The 19,881-nt window shown below is 40.5% G+C and overlaps 1 protein-coding gene across 4 annotated transcripts in view; it reads left to right on the plus strand.

Annotated features, from left to right (window-relative positions):
* sh3bp2 (SH3-domain binding protein 2) overlaps positions 1-19,881 on the plus strand; it is a 42,070-nt gene that overhangs the window by 13,797 nt on the left and 8,392 nt on the right. Inside the window, exon 1 of one of the 4 annotated variants that reach the window (XM_041970329.1) lies at positions 7,983-8,355. The exons of 1 other annotated variant lie outside the window; for it this stretch is intronic. In XM_041970329.1, coding sequence (XP_041826263.1) covers positions 8,267-8,355 — 89 coding nt within the window. In that variant the 5' untranslated portion in view covers positions 7,983-8,266. Of the gene's footprint in view, positions 1-7,982; positions 8,356-19,594; position 19,881 lie in introns of those variants that run through there. 2 more of the 4 variants (XM_041970328.1, XM_041970327.1) reach the window with 2 other exon arrangements.

Here is a 19,881-nt window from a genome sequence, read left to right on the forward strand (position 1 = left end):
TGTGATGGCATAAAGACTGTGTTCCCTAATCGAGGAAGCCTGGCTGCCCTGAGAAATCTGATACAGGGCCCAGATGAGCGCATGGAGGCTTTTCTACACCGCTGTGAAACTGTTTTCACCAGACACTCTGGCTTGGAGCGCCCTGCAGGAGAACTGGGGAACACTCCAGGACCATGGGAACGCCTTCTCTGTCAGACCATCATTGAAGGTATGAACAGAGATGTGTTGGAAGTGGTGAAGAGACAGTATGTGGGGATGAGACATGAGACCAGACTGGCTAAGCTCCAATGTCAAGCTAAACATGCACAAGATGTCATGGATGAAAACAAGAAAAAAGCTGAATCCAAGAAAGACAAACAGATGTCAACAGCCCTGACTCTGTTCACCTCCCAAAATCAGCCACAATCCAATAGAGATAGGAGAGGCAGAGGAAGGGGCAGAGGAAGACGAGAGAGGGGCGGCAACCAACAACAGCGTGGGGCATGTTATCGCTGTGACAAATATGGACACTGGAAGGATAACTGCCCACAACGACATGGGCCGTGTCATCGCTGTGGCCAATATGGACACTGGAAGGATAACTGCCCTCAGGATAATGGGCCCACCCACCAGAAGGAATACCAGCAGGCTGACTGAGGGGCGGACCCGGGAGACAGGACTCCAGAGGAGCCTTTTTCTCCACCTACCACAGTTTTCGCTGCAGCAACTGTTGAGGGAAGTGAAATGCACACACACACACATACACACACACATACACTCATTTAGCTGCTATAGCTTATAAACGTTTTCCTTTGTTTACATTGTCTGTAAATAATCAACCAGTTTCTTTTATGGTTGACAGTGGTGCAACTCACTCAGTTCTTAAGACAGGCACCCTAAATCCCACTCCACCACTCAGTGGTAAGACTGTTATTTCTGTGTCTGCTGGAGGCCATCATGACAAAGAAAAATTCACGGTACCTTTAACCTGCTCAGTACAAGGTGAGCATCCATTTACACATTCCTTTCTTTTGTCCAAAGTTTGTCCTGTAAATTTACTGGGCCGTGATCTGATGTGCAAACTGGGAATTCAGATTTCCTCTGGGTCTCAGGGGCTGACCATATCATGTTCATCTTCTGACACTGAGGAAAAAGATTTAATGATGGTTAAATATAACCCAAGAGCTCCCTGCTATGCTTATCAGTGGAAAATGGGAAGCTCCCCTCTTTCTTCACACTGGCTGTCCCTCTGCAGAGCCAGAGTCTCCCCTGGGGCAGAGGTGATGGGGGAGAGGGAATTACATTGCACATCCTACATCTGTCCTGATGGGCCAGATCAGCAGTATGAAAAAATCTTTTTTAGGGACTGCTCTGACAAACTGACTGTGACATGTATGTTTTGGAATGAAAGTATGTGTGTTTTGTCTGTCTCACTAACCTCTGACCAACAGAAGTTGTTTAAACTTCACACACACCCACACGTGTCTCTTTCCAAGTCCCACTCGACTGAGTGGAAGGATTTGGGCCCCTTTGTTGCTACTGCTCTCAGAGAGTCTCGGTGGCAATCCACTCATGACTCAGCAGTTTTGTTTTCTCCAAGGCTGGGTGTGTTTAAGCAGAGCATGCTCTCTGTGATTCATTGCCAGAAAAGTGTTCAGTTGGTAGATGAGGATTTTCTGACATGTTTATCTGCTGACTCACCCTTGCCACCTGTTCCCCCAGCCCTCTCTCAGGTTCCCTCTGATTTGTGGGCTACCTCTCCCCATGATGTGGGCCTGGTTAAGAACTGCCCCCCAGTAGTCATCACTCCGAAATCTGACTACCGCCCCTGCCAGAAGCAATATCCTCTCAAACCTGAAGCTTTGGAGGGTATTACACCTGTCTTTAATTCACATCTTAGGAGTGGTATTGTTGTTTCTTGTCCAAATTCACCTGTTCGCACTCCTATTTTCCCAATCATGAAACCACGTAAACCACCAGCCAAACCTGACTGGCGTTTTGTCCAAGATCTCCAAGCTGTCAATAAAGCAGTTATTTCACGGGCCCCTATGATGCCCAACCCCCACACCATCGTGTCGCAGATTCCTCCTACTGCTACACATTTCTCCGTGATAGATCTGGCAAATGCTTTTACGTCTGTTCCTGTTCATCCAGACAGCCAATTCTGGTTCGCTTTTGAGTTCAATGGGAAACCATACACTTGGACCCGGCTTCCCCAGGGGTACTGTGAGTCCCCCACAATCTACAATGAGGTACTAAGAGATTCTCTTTCTTCTTTGCAGCTTCCACAGGGCGTAGTTTTATTAACTTACGTTGATGACCTTCTGCTCTGCTGTCCTTCTGCCTCCTTGTGTGAGGAAGCCACACTGGCCCTCCTCCTCCATCTTCATTCTGAGGGTCATAAAGCCAGTCTGCGTAAACTACAGTTCTGCCAGCCTCAAGTCATCTTTCTAGGGCATCACATTTCTGCCACCACCAAGGCCCTGACCCCTAAACGGATTGAGGCCATTCAGAAAGCACCAAAACCTGTTACCAAGACACAGCTGATGTCATTTCTAGGTATGGTAGGGTTTTGTCGGGCCTTTATTCCACATTTTTCTGAACTTGAGGCCCCCCTGACTTCCTGTATACATGGTAAGAATCTATCTGCTCATGACCATTTCGTCTGGACCCCGGAGGCTGAGCAGGCTTTCCTGTCTGTGAAACAAGCGCTGTGTTCTGCTCCAGCCCTGGCTCTGCCAGAACCAGCCAAACCTTTCTTTCAGTTTGTTGATGAAAAACATGGTTTCATGTCTTCTGTTCTCCTTCAACAGCACGGCTCTCACAAGCGCCCGGTGGCCTATTACTCTTCCAAGCTCGACTCTGTTGCTGCGGGGCTTCCTGGCTGTCTGAGAGCTGTGGCTGCATGTGAGAAGGCTGTACTTGCATCACGTGACATTGTGGGATACAGTGAACTAACTGTTTTTGTTCCTCATTCTGTATCCATCATTTTGCTCGAACAAAAGACTTCTCATCTGTCTGCAGCTAGATGGCTGAGATACACCACAGTTCTTCTCGATATGCCTAACATCACTATGAAACGGTGTACATCACTTAACCCTGCCACTCTTCTTCCTACCGCAGAAGATGGTGTTCATCACTGTTGTGAGACTGTTCTGTCTGAAATCTGCACTCCGAGACCAGATTTATCTGATGAGCCTCTTCTTAACTCTGATCTCATTCTTTTTTGTGATGGCTCCTCCTTCAGAGACCATTCTGGTAAGAACAGAGTGGGTTTTGCTGTCTGTGATGAGCATCAGGTTCTCTTCTCTGGCTCCCTCCCTTCACAATTCTCTGCTCAGACAGCTGAACTTGTTGCTCTCACTGAGGCCTGTAAATTCGCACAAGGTAAGTCCCTGACTGTGTATACCGATTCGCGTTACGCCTTTGGTGTAGTTCATGACTTTGGTGCGTTGTGGCGTCACCGTAATTTTTTGAAATCTGATGGTAAGCCTATTTTGAACTCCACACAGGTTGCGGCTCTCCTTGACGCTATTCTTCTTCCTTCAGATGTCGCTGTAGTGAAATGTCAAGCTCACACTAATGACACTTCCTCTGTTGCCCGTGGCAACGCCTTGGCCGACCAGGCTGCTAAGCAGGCAGCTCTGTCAGCCTCGCCGCACATTCTCACCTCTTCTCCTCTCACAGAAGAGGATCACTCTCCTCCCTGTTCTCTACAGGACATCCAGTCTTTTTCTACTCCAGAGGAACGCTCTGTCTGGAAGGCTAACTCCTGCACCCCTGATTCTGCAGGTGTATGGCGCTCTGTTGATGGAAAACCTTGCCTTCCTCGCCATTTCTTCCCCTGGTTTGCTAAGTTGTCACATGGGTTGGACCATGTGTCAAAAGGGGGGATGGTATCTTCCACAACATCTCTGTGGTTCACAAAAGGCTTCACTGTGGTGGCTGAAAATTACTGTAAAAAATGTTTGATCTGTGCAGGCTATAACACCGCCCGCCCTCTTGCCTGCCCTTCAGCTGGTCATACACCACCTAATCAGCCTTTTGATCATTTGATGATGGATTTCATTGAGTTAACACCTGCAGAAGGTAAGAAATATTGTCTAGTTATGGTAGACATGTGGTCAAAGTGGGTTGAAGCTTTTCCAGCAAAGCATGCCACAAGTTCAGTCGTGGCTAAGGCTCTGGTGACCGAAATCATTCCAAGATGGGGGATTCCAGTTAAGGTCTCATCTGACAATGGTTCACACTTTGTAAATGCGGCCCTGAAAGAGGTAAGTGGACTATTGGGGTTCCAGCTTAAGACTCATTGTGCTTATCACCCGCAATCAGGCGGAGCAATTGAAAGAGAGAACGCCACTTTAAAAGGTAAGTTGGCTAAATGTTGTGAAGAAACAGGACTGTCTTGGCCAAAAGCCCTCCCACTCATTCTTATGCACATGAGAATGAGGAAACGTGCCCGGACAAATCTTAGTCCATTTGAGATTCTGTTTGGCAGACCTCCCTACACTGGTCTGGATCCTCCAGGACTCTCCGTGTCTACCACATACTGTGAAAGTAACATGCTTGCTTATTGTCAAAATCTGTCCAAAGTTCTCTCACAGGTGCAGAGTGTGGTGAAAGAGGCCCTGCCACGCCCAGCATCAGATCTGCTTCACTCCTTGGTTCCGGGAGATTGGATCTTGGTTCGAGAGACGAGGAGAAAGCACTGGCGGTCTAAAAGGTGGCTGGGTCCCTTCCAGGTCCTGTTGGTCACTCATACAGCCGTGAAGGTCGCTGAAAGGTCCACGTGGATTCACGCGTCCCACTGTAGAAGGTTTCAAAGTACCCCAACTCCAGCTGACCTCTCAACCACAGGGCAGAATAATCCCTGAGGTCAGCCCCGTGCGAGATGGTCCATTCTCCACGGGACAACATGAAGTACACCCAGACTGCCGTGAGGGGATGGTCGTGCGTCATCCTCTTCATCCTTATCACCTCCCTCCTCTGGTACCTGGATCCAACCGGACCTCACCTGACACAACGCACCCCAGCTTCGTCCCAACCCGCCAGACGACTGCAGGGGACAGAAGCACCCTCCTTCAGGAGGCACCGCCGAGATAACCACATCCTTCAGCATCATGATCACACTGAGAATCTTTGGTGGCAAGTTGCCAATATGTCTGCTCATAAATTGACAAATGACAGTTGCTATGTTTGTGGACTGGTGCCGCATGCCACACCCACTCAATCAGTTTTTATTCCATATCCAGTCCCTTTGAATACCACTTTGTGGACTCTGATCATGGGTAATAGATTACACCCTAGGAACATTACTTGGCCACACCAGCGCCCTCCCCTCTCCTGGAGGAGACCAGCTGAGTTTTCCAGCAACACAAACTCCACTTGTGTTTCATCCAGAACTGTCTTCCGCTTAAGGGATCGTACAAATCCATATTCTTCTCCACCTCTTTGTTTTCAGCGAAATGGGACAGATGCACTATTCTTTTTAGGACACACTCTAGGTTGTCAGCGTATCATTTCAGCCTCATGTATATCCTCACCTTGCCCCAAACGCTCTGACCCGTTCACTTTAAATCCTCGTGATTTATTCCCTGATAGTTCTCCCTCTACAGAGTGGGCCTCAGGAGTTGTTGTGTTTAACCTTACAGCTCTCTTACCTTTTCCTGACCTTCCTATGTACAATAATTCTGTTCTTAACACCATTTGGTCTTATATCCCATCAGATACCGGCTTTGGATGTCCTCAGAACATGGTTTGGACATGTGGCAGACACTCTTATATTTACCTTCCTGTCAATTGGTCTGGAACATGTTATCTGGCTTATCTGCTCCCTGATGTCTCTGCGTTTACTCTAACCCCAAATGGTACATTGCGGCCTTTTCCTGAACCCTTTCATCACCCCCATCGTGTTAAACGCGGTATCTTCTCTCCACAGATGAAAGGATTTATGATGGCTTTGCCCTGGTGGGGGGTTGGGGAACTAGCATGGACTGTGGAAGATCTATCAATCTCTTTGGAAAATTTAACCTCTTTATGTGTGATTAATATGTTGCATTTTAATCAAAGGGGTGGATTGTAATGGAAAATTTACAATATATACCCTTATAGTTTGTAGGTTACACTTTGTATGTCTGTGTATCTAGATAAGAACTCCTTCTCACACCTTCCCCTCTCTCTCATCCCCTTTGTATGTCTGTGTATTTAGATAAGAACTCCTTCTCACACCTTCCCCCCCTCTCTCATCCCCTCAACAGATGTTGAGAGTTTAATGAGCTTCCTCCTTTGCACCCTTCACTCCGTAACATTTGTTAACAGCTATGTGAGAAAATTTAAAACAATGACCTCCTACTGTGATGTTATCAGCTCATGCCTGGTATATTAACCAAGCTCACTTGTATCTGGCAGACTCTCGCAGACAAACTCCTTTGACTGTGTGACTCTCATTGCCGGCCGGCTCTTAATAAAACTACTTTGTTCGATTCTCACTTAGTGTGTGATCTTTGATAACTAAAAATTCCACAACAAACCCCACTACTCTGGCAGATTGTCTCACTGAGATGCTCCTTAATGACAGCTAATTCAGCATCTGTCTTGCATTCTGTCTCTTCTCTGAGCTCTTCTCCAGTCAGTAAAAGTCAGCACAATGTATCTCATACATATATATATATACACATATATATATATATATATATGTGTGTATATATATATCAGAGAGAGCGAGAGAAAGAAGTTACTGCGGCTTTCTCAGTAAACAATGAACAATGAAATATACACAAAACTTTACAGGATCTGATGGCAGATCTACTCTGAAATATCTGAAAAGAGTAAATTGACTGAATGCCTGACAGAACAACACTGGGACTACATCAGAGAACAAACATAATAACCTGGTGGAGCAAAGAGATGTTCATCCACATCAGTACAGCTGCATTTAAAATCAGGTACTTATTGAGTCTGCTGCCACTAACCTCTTCTACATGAATTCTCAGTTGTACTACCTCACCTGTTCTCTCATCATCCCGTTCATCCAACTGACACGTTGTAAATGCAGCCATCTTTACTTCTACTCACAAAAAGCACAAACTGTCCTTCATATCCAACCCACGGTCAGTCAAAACAACACCACCTAGAAAAGCTCCTGCAGAATTCAACTGTTCTCTGGGATTTATCCAACACATTCACTGCCCTGCACCAGGACAGAAACACTGGTTAATTTTCTTTCATCATAAACTCTGGTTCATATTCAACATTTTTTCTCATTTATAGTATGCCTTAACATTACATAACATTTTCTTTTAAAAAAGTCTGGCCCCTTAAGGGTTAACTGTATGTGAAACCTAAACATAAAAAATGCACGTTGACAATGCCTGAATTAAGATGACTTAAAGTCAAATTAAATCAATTTCCTGTTGTCATGATTATTCATGGTTGCATTCATTATTATTAATCAGAAATAAAAAAATTAATTGTCCAAAGAGAAATTCTAAACCAAAAAGATAAAGCTATTAGTTTTAATTAAATTTGAATTCTTTTTATAAATTCAGCACTTCAGTTGAAATAAATACACATAGGATTTTTTTGTACTTTTTTTTTTTAAGCATAAGGAAGTTGTGGTCTTTTGCAGTGTAGTTGCACACCTGAGATAAAAATAAAAAAAAAAAAATAGAAGGTGGAAAGCACGTCTGCAGCCTCGCACAGGATAAGCTCGGTTTCATTTCAGTTTGGAGAAGTTTGTTTGTGAATGTGAGGGCTTGAACAATAAATGTTTCCAGTCTGATAAGATGGAAAGTCCCCTAACCTCTTTCATGGGTCCTGTGTGTCCGAATGTGTGAAGCATGTGTAGTGGTGTGGGCTGTATCTGGCAGCCAATAGCGTACTATCTTAGAGGAAGCAGGAAGGAACATGAGAAACTCAGCCGACCAATCAGAAGCCAAGCCTGAAGGTGGAGGCCCCTTCAGGAAACGTCTGGTGGAGTATCAGGGGTTCAGAGCACCAACAGACTTCCTAATCGACACAGCCTTAGTTCTATCTAGTTCTATCAGCTTGTCTTAGTTTACATGTGGTTGTTTTTTTTATTATTTTTTCATTTTCCAACTTCCAATAATTCGATTATACATCAGTTCTTCCTTCTTTAGTCCTACGCCTCTGTATCTAGATACTCTTCTGCTTTGAAATCTGTGACTTAATCTGATCCGCTGTTAACCCACTATACATCCATCCACCATCTCGATAGGGGGTTGAAAAGTATGGTGGTTTATTGCACCGTGCTGCTGCAGTCACTGGCATGTCCGCTACGTCGTTAAGGAAGAAATCTTTTGCACGGAGCACCAAACCAAGCACAAGGATGTGTATTCGGGAACCAAGGGAATTCATGTAAGTTTGTGTTACCTTGTCTATCCTGAGTCTGTTGCAGCGTTTTTTATCTTGTTCATGTTATTTTCCCTCATGGATTTTTTACAGTCCTGCTTTAGAAATCAGCGCTAAGATTTACTGGCATGAGTAAAATAGTATCTAATTGTTTGGTTTTAGGGTTTTCATCAGGATGGAAACTTTGAAATTAGTTATTCTTTTTATCAACATGGCTGTCATCTAAAATAAGAGGTTGGTTACATTATGATTGGTTGGTGTGTGATTTAGTAAAGTTTCTTCCGTGTCACAGGCCAGAAAAGCAATGGTCAGATTTCCCTCCAGCATTGCCTGCTTCTTAAAATGTACAAAACATATTATGTTTTTATGTTTTTATTTACAGTTGATATGTTGCTGACAATTGTAGCCTCATATCTGTAGTCTCAGATTTGTATTTCTGTGATGCAGAAAAATCAGCATTTTAATACAACATGTTTTAAAGTACTAGCATTTTCTCACTTTTTAGCAGATGTGAAACTTTACTGGAAATATGCATAAAGTCTATATTAAGTACTCTGGAGAGCAACACCTATACTTCAGTGGAAGTAACAACAGATACTGTCATTGCTGTGCATCTCAAACAGCACAACATATTCTTAGAAATAAAAAAAAAATCATGGGGAAGTCATATTTATTCTAATCAACTTTTCCTGATCAGAAAAGAATAACTATGAAGCAAAGAAAAACAAACACCGGAGTGGGAAACATGAGAGTTATCATGTGTGCTAATCAGTAGGTCTGGTTTGGTTATTGAGGCTGAACATGGTGTAACAACATTGCAAAAGAAACCAAAGTAGATTCTGCTGCAGGTCATGTCCTTTTTTTAGGATACATCAATGTTAGTCATCAAGGATTAGGGTTATTATTAGTCCTTCAAAGTAAGTGAATGATTCATTACACCTCTGTTTTTTCTGTCTGCTGTACATCTGTGATTATACAAGAATAAAACTCGACATCTCTCAAAATAATAAGTAGCATACCAAATCAATGCATTAAACTCCAGCAACTTAACTGTTTCAGTTAACTAAACTTATAAAGTACTGCAACTGTTCCAAATGAATGCCCCCTAAATCTAAGGAGACCTAGAATTTTAAGCCAAAATCAGACATCTTTTTGACTCTACAATTAGACCTGCTCTGCAGTGACAAATAGGGGCAGAAAAATCTTGTTTTAATTTTAAATCTTCTGGGATTTTACTCTCTCAGACACATTCAATTCTAAGTAGTTTATTGGGCTAACTGCAGTCCTGAAATCTGGGCTTATGTAGACATTGAATCTGATTGTGACTCATTCAGTCACCTCATGCACTTCACCACAGAAACAAAGCTGTAAACATTATACAAACACACACGCAGTTCTCACTGTGGCGATCCAGATACTGTAAGAGCAACAATTAGGTCAAATGCAGTTTTTTTTTTTTTTTTGTTTTGTTTTGTTTTTTTTGTTACATATATATATGTATACAACGGGATCAACTAAATGAGTTCTCCAATCAGCTGAGAGCCCATTAATAGACAAAGTAAACCAAATCCCATGAGTCCAAGCAGAAACCAAAAGAATGCAGGACGGAGGCAAATTTAAACCACTTCTTCTAACTCTTCTGATAGGAAATATAAGGTTGTAAGCAAACAAAACAGACTGTCTTAAATCACTAACAAGGACACAAAAGGAATACAGACAATGCAGTTTTATTTGTTTCACCAAGACATGGCTGCAGGAATATATCCCAGTCTCTCACACTGCCGTAAGACAGTGTGAGTAGATGGGGGCATCACAGTGAGTGTTAAGTTAAAGGTGGAGGTACTCCAGTGCACCTAAATTTAAGTTTAACACTATTAATGTGTTATTTTTTACTGTGAATTTATTTATACTGTTACATTGTGTTTAGAAATACATATAGTGTTGGCCTAGATATTAAAGAGGTGGACTGTGTAGGGACTGGTGAAGGTCCTTACCATGTTTATAGGTAATTTAATTGTTATTAAAACTTTCATTGAACATTAAAAAGCCTGGATAAAATGGTGTGGACATGTCAAAGAGAAGAATTCTTTACATGGGACATCAAACTGATAATATGAATGTGAGTCTTCCTCCATATTATCTACCCAGAGAGTTTAACCCGTTAAGGCCCAACCCATGAAAAAATGGTAAGAAAAGTCTAATTTTTAAAATATGAGGTCTTTATTTGGCCTTTTAACAAAATGTAACAAAAAAATAAAAAAAATTTGGGAGGGTTATCTACCACTTATTAATGCAGTATTCTGGTAGTGGTTTATATTTTACCTGGTAGCACTAAATGTGTGAACCACAGGGAGACATCAATACCATGACTAAGTGTGCAACAGATTACATCAGCATTTTTGTGGACAGCATCATCAGCATCTTCCCCGCAAGGGTAGTGAGGTGTTTTCCCAGTAATAACCGCTGGATCACCAGTGACCTGAAAAAGCTGCTAAATAAAAGAAGCATAAATGCTCTCAGCAGGAAGACAGGAGCTTTTTACAGGAAATGAGTTTTCATTGTCGACCCCTGTTTTTTCTTTCGGAGGGGGGGCTGGGGGGTAGAGAACCACATCTCAATGCTTTCTCTTCCTGCCTCTTTATCTCACTGTCTGTGTGTGTGCATGGTTGGTACTTTAGACAGGAAATGTGGCAACAGTACTAATGTAATGTTTTAACAAGTCTAATGTTTTTTTACTTTTTTGTAATGGGTGTGTTTAGTCTCTGAAGTCTCAGAAGAGTCCTTCCTGCAGCCATCATGGGAGTGTGTTAACAGGCTCTGCCATATTTGGACACAGGAAGGTAGAATAACAGAACCTGCTGTTAGTATTCTAGATTTCTATGAGTACACTAGTGCAGGGGAGTGTGTATGCATGCGAGGTCCAAGTTTACTTTCTGTTTTGGTTCTGCTTTTGTAATTTTCTCTATATTACAAGGAACCACATAATCCTACGTGCTGTTGGGCATTTTACTTAACAAATGACTAGTCACAGTGTCATTTGTGACAAAGAACAGCTGAAACCTGAGTGTGTCTCTCTTCTCTCCAAAGCAAAGTAAAGCAAGAAGCAAGGTTTTGTTTCTAGAGTTTGAAGACTGTTGCTGATCAGCTGCACAAATTCAGGACAACTGGTCCTAAAAAGAGAACAGTTCTGTCTCAGGCTTGATGTGTATTGTTCCCTTGTGAAACTATTCCCATGCGCATGTGTGTGAGATTTTCTTTGCAACACAGTTTCAGTTTAATTAAAAGTATCCTTAACCTTTGATGGTTGCTTCAACATGCTATCTTTTTGGGCCATTAGAGGATAAAAACAAGTCGTCTCAACTATTTTAATCAACTTCAGTCCTAATTAGAATTATTGTCCATATAATAGATTTTGTGTGGCTGGGATTTTATTAAAAATTAGTCTTAAATATAAGTAACCAAACTGATTTTGATGCATTGTTCTTTTTCTTTTGTTTTTTACTGTTTCCGATTTATAATTTACTGACCTTTTGGGTCATTTGAGGACAAAGGAGTTGTCTCCCAAAAACAATTTTGATTAAAACATTTTAAACTGTTTTTCTTTTCTCAAAACTTTCAATCAACATTCAGTCAATGACTGAATATATAATTATTTAAATTATTTAACCCTGTAAATGCCATTTTAAATATGATGTCACTCTTTTTATGAAAAGAAGAACAAAAAATTAGTTTTTCTTCAAAAAACTTTAAGTTTGGTAGTTCTTTTTGTTTACTTGTTTTAACCCATAAGAGCCCGATGTGACATATTTGTCACATACAGTTTCTGAGACATTTTGCTTCAATTTATGATATAAACGTTGCTCAAAATCCTGTTGAACACAATCTAATACTTGTCTTCTGTCCCCTAATAGATACCAAGAAGCAGAAAACCATATTATAATATTTTTAATGTATCACATGGTAATAAATGGTAGATATCCCCCAAAAAATGTCAATTTTTTTGTTACATTTTGTTTAAGGACCAAATAAAGACCTCATATTTAAAAAATTGGATTTTTCTTTCCATTTTTTTCATGGGTTGGGCCTTAACGTGTTAAATTTACTAAGAATTAGTAAAAATATTGATTTTGATCTTTAAACAAAGTCCCGTCCCCCCTGATATCTATTATTTATCTTATAGTTTTTTCTAATAAAAATTTTACACGAAATAAAGATAAGGCATATAAAGACATCAGAATAATTAAAATATTTACATATTGGGTCATTTAGATTAAGAATTAAGTGGATTGAGCGATTTGAGCAGAAAAATAAAGGTGAAAGATTATTGATATGTAATGTTTTTATGTCAGTTGATAGTTTTTGTTTGGTTTGGAGTTTTGGGGAGGACTTTTTGTCCTTTAGGGATGCAAATGGGAAGCAAATTCATCCCTAGGGTCTTTTTGACTTTTAGGAAATATTTAAATTAGAATTCTGAGGTTTTTTATAAGAGAAACATTTTCATTAAAATATCACCTTGTGTGTGATAACACAACCAAAATGGTGGCCAAAAGTTGAGAGAAAAATGACGTGAAAAGACAAAAAAGGTCCTTAATAACCTATAAGGGTTAAAGGATGTTTGGAAAATACACAGTAAGAGTCAGGTTATTGATTAGTGTGTCAGAGCAGGACTCCAAAAGTTATAGACAAAACAATCATTCATAATTCATCCTGGAGAAGAAGGCTGGAACAAATTTCATACCACAGGAAAATCTTATTCAGGCACTTCTGGCATGTTTTCAATCTGAATTGATTGTCAAACTAACATAATCTTATAAATAAAATATATAATATATATAATATAATTATAAACACTTGACAATAAAACATCCATATAAACAGGCTCACTGAGTTTTACATTCAACTTGATGTTGGTAGCTCTCATGTGGACAAGTGGACTGAAGTTGAAAAGGAAACCTGATAACCTAAGATAAACTTATTAATGCATCCTCACCCTCACTTTCTATTCATGCATTTACACCTGCACACTGAAGTCTCACAAAAAAGAAAAAGAAACTTTAGCGACCATTGTGGTCGGGTGATGGGGAACAGGAAATGAGCTACAGGTACAAACACGCCGCTGCATGTCTGTTTCACGGACAGGATCTGCTGCAGCTGGGTTGGTGGTTTACCTATGACCTTTACATTGTGCACTTGTAAGTGTCTTGAGGGAAGGACTGCAGGCTTCAACGTTAGATCTGAGTCTAAATCATGTACTTTGTCGGGGCATTGGTTAGCCACATTCCATTTTCTCAAGCAGACACCTGACATCTGTGGAAATCTGTGCCATGATGCACCAGATGCTAAAAATCTTCTGTTACATGTGCACATGGAAATCTAAAACAGTTTTACGCTAATGGTTTGCACTTAAGGACAACTCTTAAGGGGCCTGCAGGTTATTTCTGAACAAAAACCCATGTTCTGGTTACTAAACATCTGTCCATCACAGGTCTCTGCAGAAACCACATCGTTCGTCACAGGAACTTTACTTTTATTCTGATATTCATATTTGCATTGTTCATGGTGACAATTCTTCCACCTGTCTGTCTGTCTGTCTGTCTGTCTGTCTGTCTGTCTGTTGAGTGTTTTTTTTTATTTTTCAGTAAAATTTAAACTTTAGTTAGTCTACATTTACTACCAGCATACCTAACACTGACTGGGATTTTTTTTTTTATTATTATTATTATTATTATTATTATTATTATTATTATTTGCATTGGCTTTTAAGCCACATAAAGCTATGATGTGCACCATATTCTTCCAGTATTCTCAGTTTACTACAATGTTAAAGGGGGGGGGGGGGGTGCAGCTTGCTTCAGTCAAGGTTTTGAAGCATGTCCCCTGGAAATGAGTCTTAAAGAGTCATTTATGATTCATGATCTTACAGCCGTAAGCTTGTAATAAAATTCTTTGATTTGAGTCTAGTAGCCTGTAGTGAAAATATAAACAAGAGTCCATCATTCAGCAATTCAACATTTCAAATCTTTCATAAGTTGATGACACACAGCTCTGCTAACAACTTCAGCTAGTGAAGGGCTTTCACTAGCATATTGCTAACACGTTATCATATAGATGTATTTACGACTAAATGTAATATTGAAATTGTCCCAGTGCTATATGCAGCAGGTTTACTGTCAACAACTCCGTCAATAAAGCCTCTTTTATGTTTTATTTTCCTTTTTCAGTTAAAGTTTACAACCTACTTCAGGCATTAATTACCGGTAGAATAAACTACTGTTGGTATTAGTTTTAGTACCTTTGAACACTGTCAGACTACTACCCACATGGTTTACATGCACTAATTCTAAATACTAAATTTTTCAGACAATTATGTTTATAATAACATGATATAAAAGGAATATTGCTCTGAAATTTGAATTATTGGGGTTTTTTTCATTGTTCAGATACATCATCTTCAATCTCTAGTCTGCTGCTCTCCTTTTTGTTTTGATCAAGGTTTTTTGGAGACTTTTCTTTGTTTTTAAAATGTGCTTTATAAATAAAGTGGATTGGATTGGATTTTTCAAAATCTTCCAGGTGTTGTGGCCTCTTACAGAGACCGAAGTGATGTATCTACATGTGTTAACATACCAGATTAGATATTATATTTTCAAAGCTTTCCATATCATGCCCAGTCATCAGTCATTTTTGCACACTAAGATTCCCATAAAATGGCTGATTTAGACATTACGTAAGAAATTCCTAAAGAAAGCCACATTATCTGTCATTTTCTCTTTTAGATAGCTTCTGTTTATAGTTCCCTTCATCCTCCATTTGGTGAAATTCCTGCCCCCTTGTTTATCATCAGTCATCTAGACAAGAAATCATCTGCTCTGAGTCTGAATCTGAAACTCCCTCCATACCCATAACTGACGTTGCTGTTCGGGTTTATTTCAGGTGGGCGGCAGATTGGCATCAAAATTCATTTAAGAATGAAACTGCAGCCCAGACTTTGTGTGTGTGTTTGTGTGTGTGTGTGTGTCTGGGAGGAAGCATGTTTGAATGAGTCTGGTACGTGAGCAGCTCCTGTGCTTTCCTTCCTGTCAAACAGCAGCTCGCTGATAGGCATCTCTGGCTCAAGTAAAGCAGAGTAAAGAATGAAGGAAAAAAATATAAATAAATATAAATGAAGGAGGTGAAGTAGGTTCAAAGCTTAGAAACACATTCCTTTTGGATAACGTCAGAAAAGCATACAACTGTTTTAGAATTGTCAGAATTAGGGATGTGAGAATACCCCTGGTCCCACCCTTAAATTCATCAGAACCTAATCTTTTCTTCTGTCAGTGGGCAGCACACTTACTTAGAAAACCAGAAAAAGTACGAAACCACAATGTTGTTTCAGTATTGCCTGCCAGCTTTGTGTCTATGGTGCAGATGGAGACTTGAGGAAATCCTCATGTAAGTGATAAGCAGTCATGACCTTGCACATACTTAGATTAGGTTTAGTTATTGTAGATATTTATGTGCTTATCAATGCGTGGGTCTGTTTTGGCTGCTTATCAGTAAATACTGCATGAGTGAGAGAATAAACCACATCATAGCCTTTGGATTCCCTCTTGAAGTTTTCACATGTTCAGTATGACTGTGAGGTCAGAAACAAGCTGAAGTTCCACCCTGGTGATTTACTGCTGTCCAGATTCCTGTGCCCCAGATTCCCTCTCCTTATCTAATTTATGAAGAGCGACTTACAAAACAAAAATCAGAAGTGGTAGTTGAGGTTAAAGAGTTTTCAGGTGTAGTATGAATTGTAGGCAGCCAAAACAGGTTGAAGTGGGACTTTTAAAAACTTCACATCCAATGTGGTAATAGCAAAAGCTTTAACATTTGAGAATTATTAAATAACGGGTCGAAGCAACCCTTAAGCAGAGAGTATACTTGCTTTTTGACCTCATGTTTGGTTACTCTGTCATGGGCATTGATCAGATACTTGCTTGTGTACACTACCTATCATAAGTTTGGGAACACTTTCCCATTAAATCGAGTGGAAAAGTTTCCCAAAACTTATGACCGGAAGTTAAGGCATACTATGCTTGTTATCGGGGGATTCCATTAGGGGGCAGTGTTGCTACTTTGGGCTTGTTTTTCCATAAACAAGCTTGGAAATACCATCTGTTGGGTTTTGGGCTTGTTTTCTTCAGTTTAGTTTCTTTATTTAGGCTTCCTCTTCTCCGTTAATGAACCCGATCCTGATTCTCTCTCAGCTGTCCACAATAAAGCAATAATCCCTTATTAATGATCTGGAAACTATATTGTTGTTTTATTTCAGAAAATAGTGTCCACAGCCATGTTTCCTTGGTTACCACACTCGTCCACTACCAACACACACACATACAACTTCACCTGACAGCATGACAGAGTGACAATACCAGATAATAAGGAAAAATGGAAAAAAATATAGAGAGTAGGAGAAAGAGAGTGCATTGGAGGACTGGCAGGTGGGAGGCATTCTGCTCATCATGCAACATGCTGGTACAACTTGGCCATACTGTTGGGCCAAGTAACTTCTTTTGGGTTGTTTTCATCGAGCTGGTTGCTTGTTTCTCTCACAAGATCTGGAAACACTGCTGGGGGGCACATTAAAGAACTCAGCCCAAATTAAGTTGCTGATCATTAGTAAACAAACTAATGAACATGACAACAATAGAGGAGGTTAGCAGATGACTGCAGTCATTTCATAGATGACATAAGGCTCCTAAACCAAGCATGTCATGGCACTGATGAGTACATCTGTCTTGTTTTGCCTGTTGATACCTTAAATGTTGATATGTGTCATTGTCAAATGTTTGCAAGGACTTTTAGTAAGTTGTTCAGTCAGATGAGTCCATTAATTTCACACCACAACACATAGTGATATTGTCTGTTAAGCAGATCATCTTGCTGTCAAATTCTGTTTCCTACCTTACATCTGGTCAAATTGGTCCCTACACTTACCCTACTAGTTACAATACTCACACTTTGCACTTTGTGAACAATTGGCGTTAATCTCTGAGGACAAATGGCACTTCAAACTGAAAATACACATGGCAGTCATGATTAACATGCATATAAAGAAAAGCAAGTATGGGCAGGGGCGCTTGTCCGGGAACTTTCATGATCAGCCTGTTCAAATGATGTGACCGTATCTCAGGGACATATTACTATGCTCATACAGACCTGTCACTCAAAGCTGAACTCACAAACTTTTTTTATTGTAGTATTTAATTCTTTTATTACTTATATCAAAACCATATTTATTACTGCAAAGCCTTAATTTTAAGATTGGAGGGAACTTCTTCTTGATCATCAGTAGAAAAATTTAAACCTAGCAGACAGATGGAAATTACTGCCTGCAGCACCAAAGGACTTCAGATTGAGGTCTGTCTCACTCTATAGTAGCACCTGTCCTTGTTTCACCTTATAAATGGACAATGGCAAGTAGAAGTAGTTCCTACCTATCCTGATAATTTACTTTCCACTGTGTTCATGTTAATGATAATTATTTGTATGAGAAGGAGATTTGGTTTGAGAATCCGTTCGAGAATATAAATAGTTGGTATGGGAGAAAATGATATTTCAGTATCAGTCACTGCTAACTTGTCTTCTCAGATAGACTAATAGCTCAAAGACATTTATTTTATTAATTTTATTACATACACAGTGGAAAAATGCCAAGACCCGAACCTTGTAGTCTTCAATGATAGCTACGGCCATGATGAAAAGATCTGGAAACTGAACATCTATCCTTGGTTCGTCTAAGGGCTGGGATATACTGTTAGCAATGCGTCCATATACCTAGCGTTTGTTTGGCACGTAGGGAGCTCACGTTGACGTGAGGTAACATGTCTAATGTGCGAGTTGCAATACTGACTTGAACACTTGAGGCGCTCATGCAAACAAGAGCATGAACACGACAGATCTGAGGTAAAACACAATGGATAGTTTCAAAGAGAGAGTCTCTCGGGCCTTGTCCACAACGACCTGCATCTGTATGATTTTTTCCTCCCAGTTGCACAATGATAAACACTCGTAACTTAACAGCTGGCAACAAATTGGAAGCGTTTTTGTTGATGACCTGGAAAAACAATGTGACCAGTAAATTAACCTTGTCACTATTTCGAAGTACAAGTGCTGTGTATTCCCCCTAGTAGTGACCTCTAGTACAGAGTGTTTTAGCTGAGCTGTGCTTTCATCGTTTGCAGCAAGTATAAACACAACCGCAGCAGAACATTGACACGTACGCTTCCCTTCACAGCAAGTATATCCAGGCCCTAACCAGGTCTCATCTCATACCTTTTTTTAGCCTTGACACCGAGGCTGTCAATATAACTGTAGGACATTGTGGATACTTTTCTATGAAAAACCGACAGAGAAAACTAATAACTATGAGAACCAGTGGCAAACTCTAACATGGACGCTGGTACGTTGCAGAGTTTGCTTTCATCAGTAAGCCATGACTTCTGGGTCGTGACCAGTGTTGGGGTAATTACTCTAAAAAAGTAATTAGTTACTAGTTACTCATTACGTCTGTAAATTGTAATGAAATTACTTTACGCCTTACTGCATTTGAAAATGCAGTTTTTTTCTCAGCTTGAACCTGCTTCAAAGTGATTGTCTTTTTCCGATAGTGGAATCAGTGGGGGGCTGCATCTGTGCAAAATACTGGAAGTTAAGAAAAATGACTCTCCTGAGTGGGCAGGTGTTTCTCTGTCTTTATTTTTTTATGTCAGTTTAAATAACCCTTGTCCAAAACGATTACCTAATTCAGTTAAAATATACTGAGGCTGCAACCAAAACATTAAGCAGATTTCAACCACTGGGTTACAAAGCATTTTCCCTGGGAAAAATTGGATTTTTTTTAAATCCAACTAAGTTCTTCAGCCTTGAACGTCGAATACACGCACAGAGACACACACCCCCTTTCCGTCTGAGATCAGTTGATGCTGCTGATAAACTGGAAGTTACATGAAGATGAAGACCTTTATTAAGCTTGTTTACTTTTTCTCTCTCTTCGTATTTGCTCACACACACACACACACACACACACACACACATTCATATTTTTACACCATGTCTTGAACTCCAGTTAAAAGACTCAGGATGCCATGCATTTCCTGTCTCAACAAAAGTGTGTTCATGCATGAATCTACTATCTCAGCCTGACAGTGTTTATGTGTGGGGGGAGAGTGAGGGAGATAAAAATCAACAAAAGCAGCCAGAGAGAAAGAGAGAGAGAAAAGCGGCTTTAAAAGAATCTGTGAGCAGCGAAGGAGAGGGACGTGGAAAGTGAGTCTGATCAGAGGAGGCAGAAAATCTGACGGACTTATCCGTCTCAGTTTGGCTCATATGAGGTGCAGCAGTAAACCCAAACAGGACAGAAAGAAAAGAAAGTCCTGCCTGCCTGTCGTCTCCGTCATGGACGTCCTGCCAACTTTAGCGTCTACGGTGTTGTCCTCCACAGTCAGTCTGCTGAGGGAGAGACCTGCTGTTCAGAGCATTAACAAGAGACTCAACGGGAGG

Source organism: Melanotaenia boesemani, chromosome 19 (genome assembly GCF_017639745.1).
Source record: "Melanotaenia boesemani isolate fMelBoe1 chromosome 19, fMelBoe1.pri, whole genome shotgun sequence".
NCBI classification, from domain to species: domain Eukaryota; kingdom Metazoa; phylum Chordata; class Actinopteri; order Atheriniformes; family Melanotaeniidae; genus Melanotaenia; species Melanotaenia boesemani.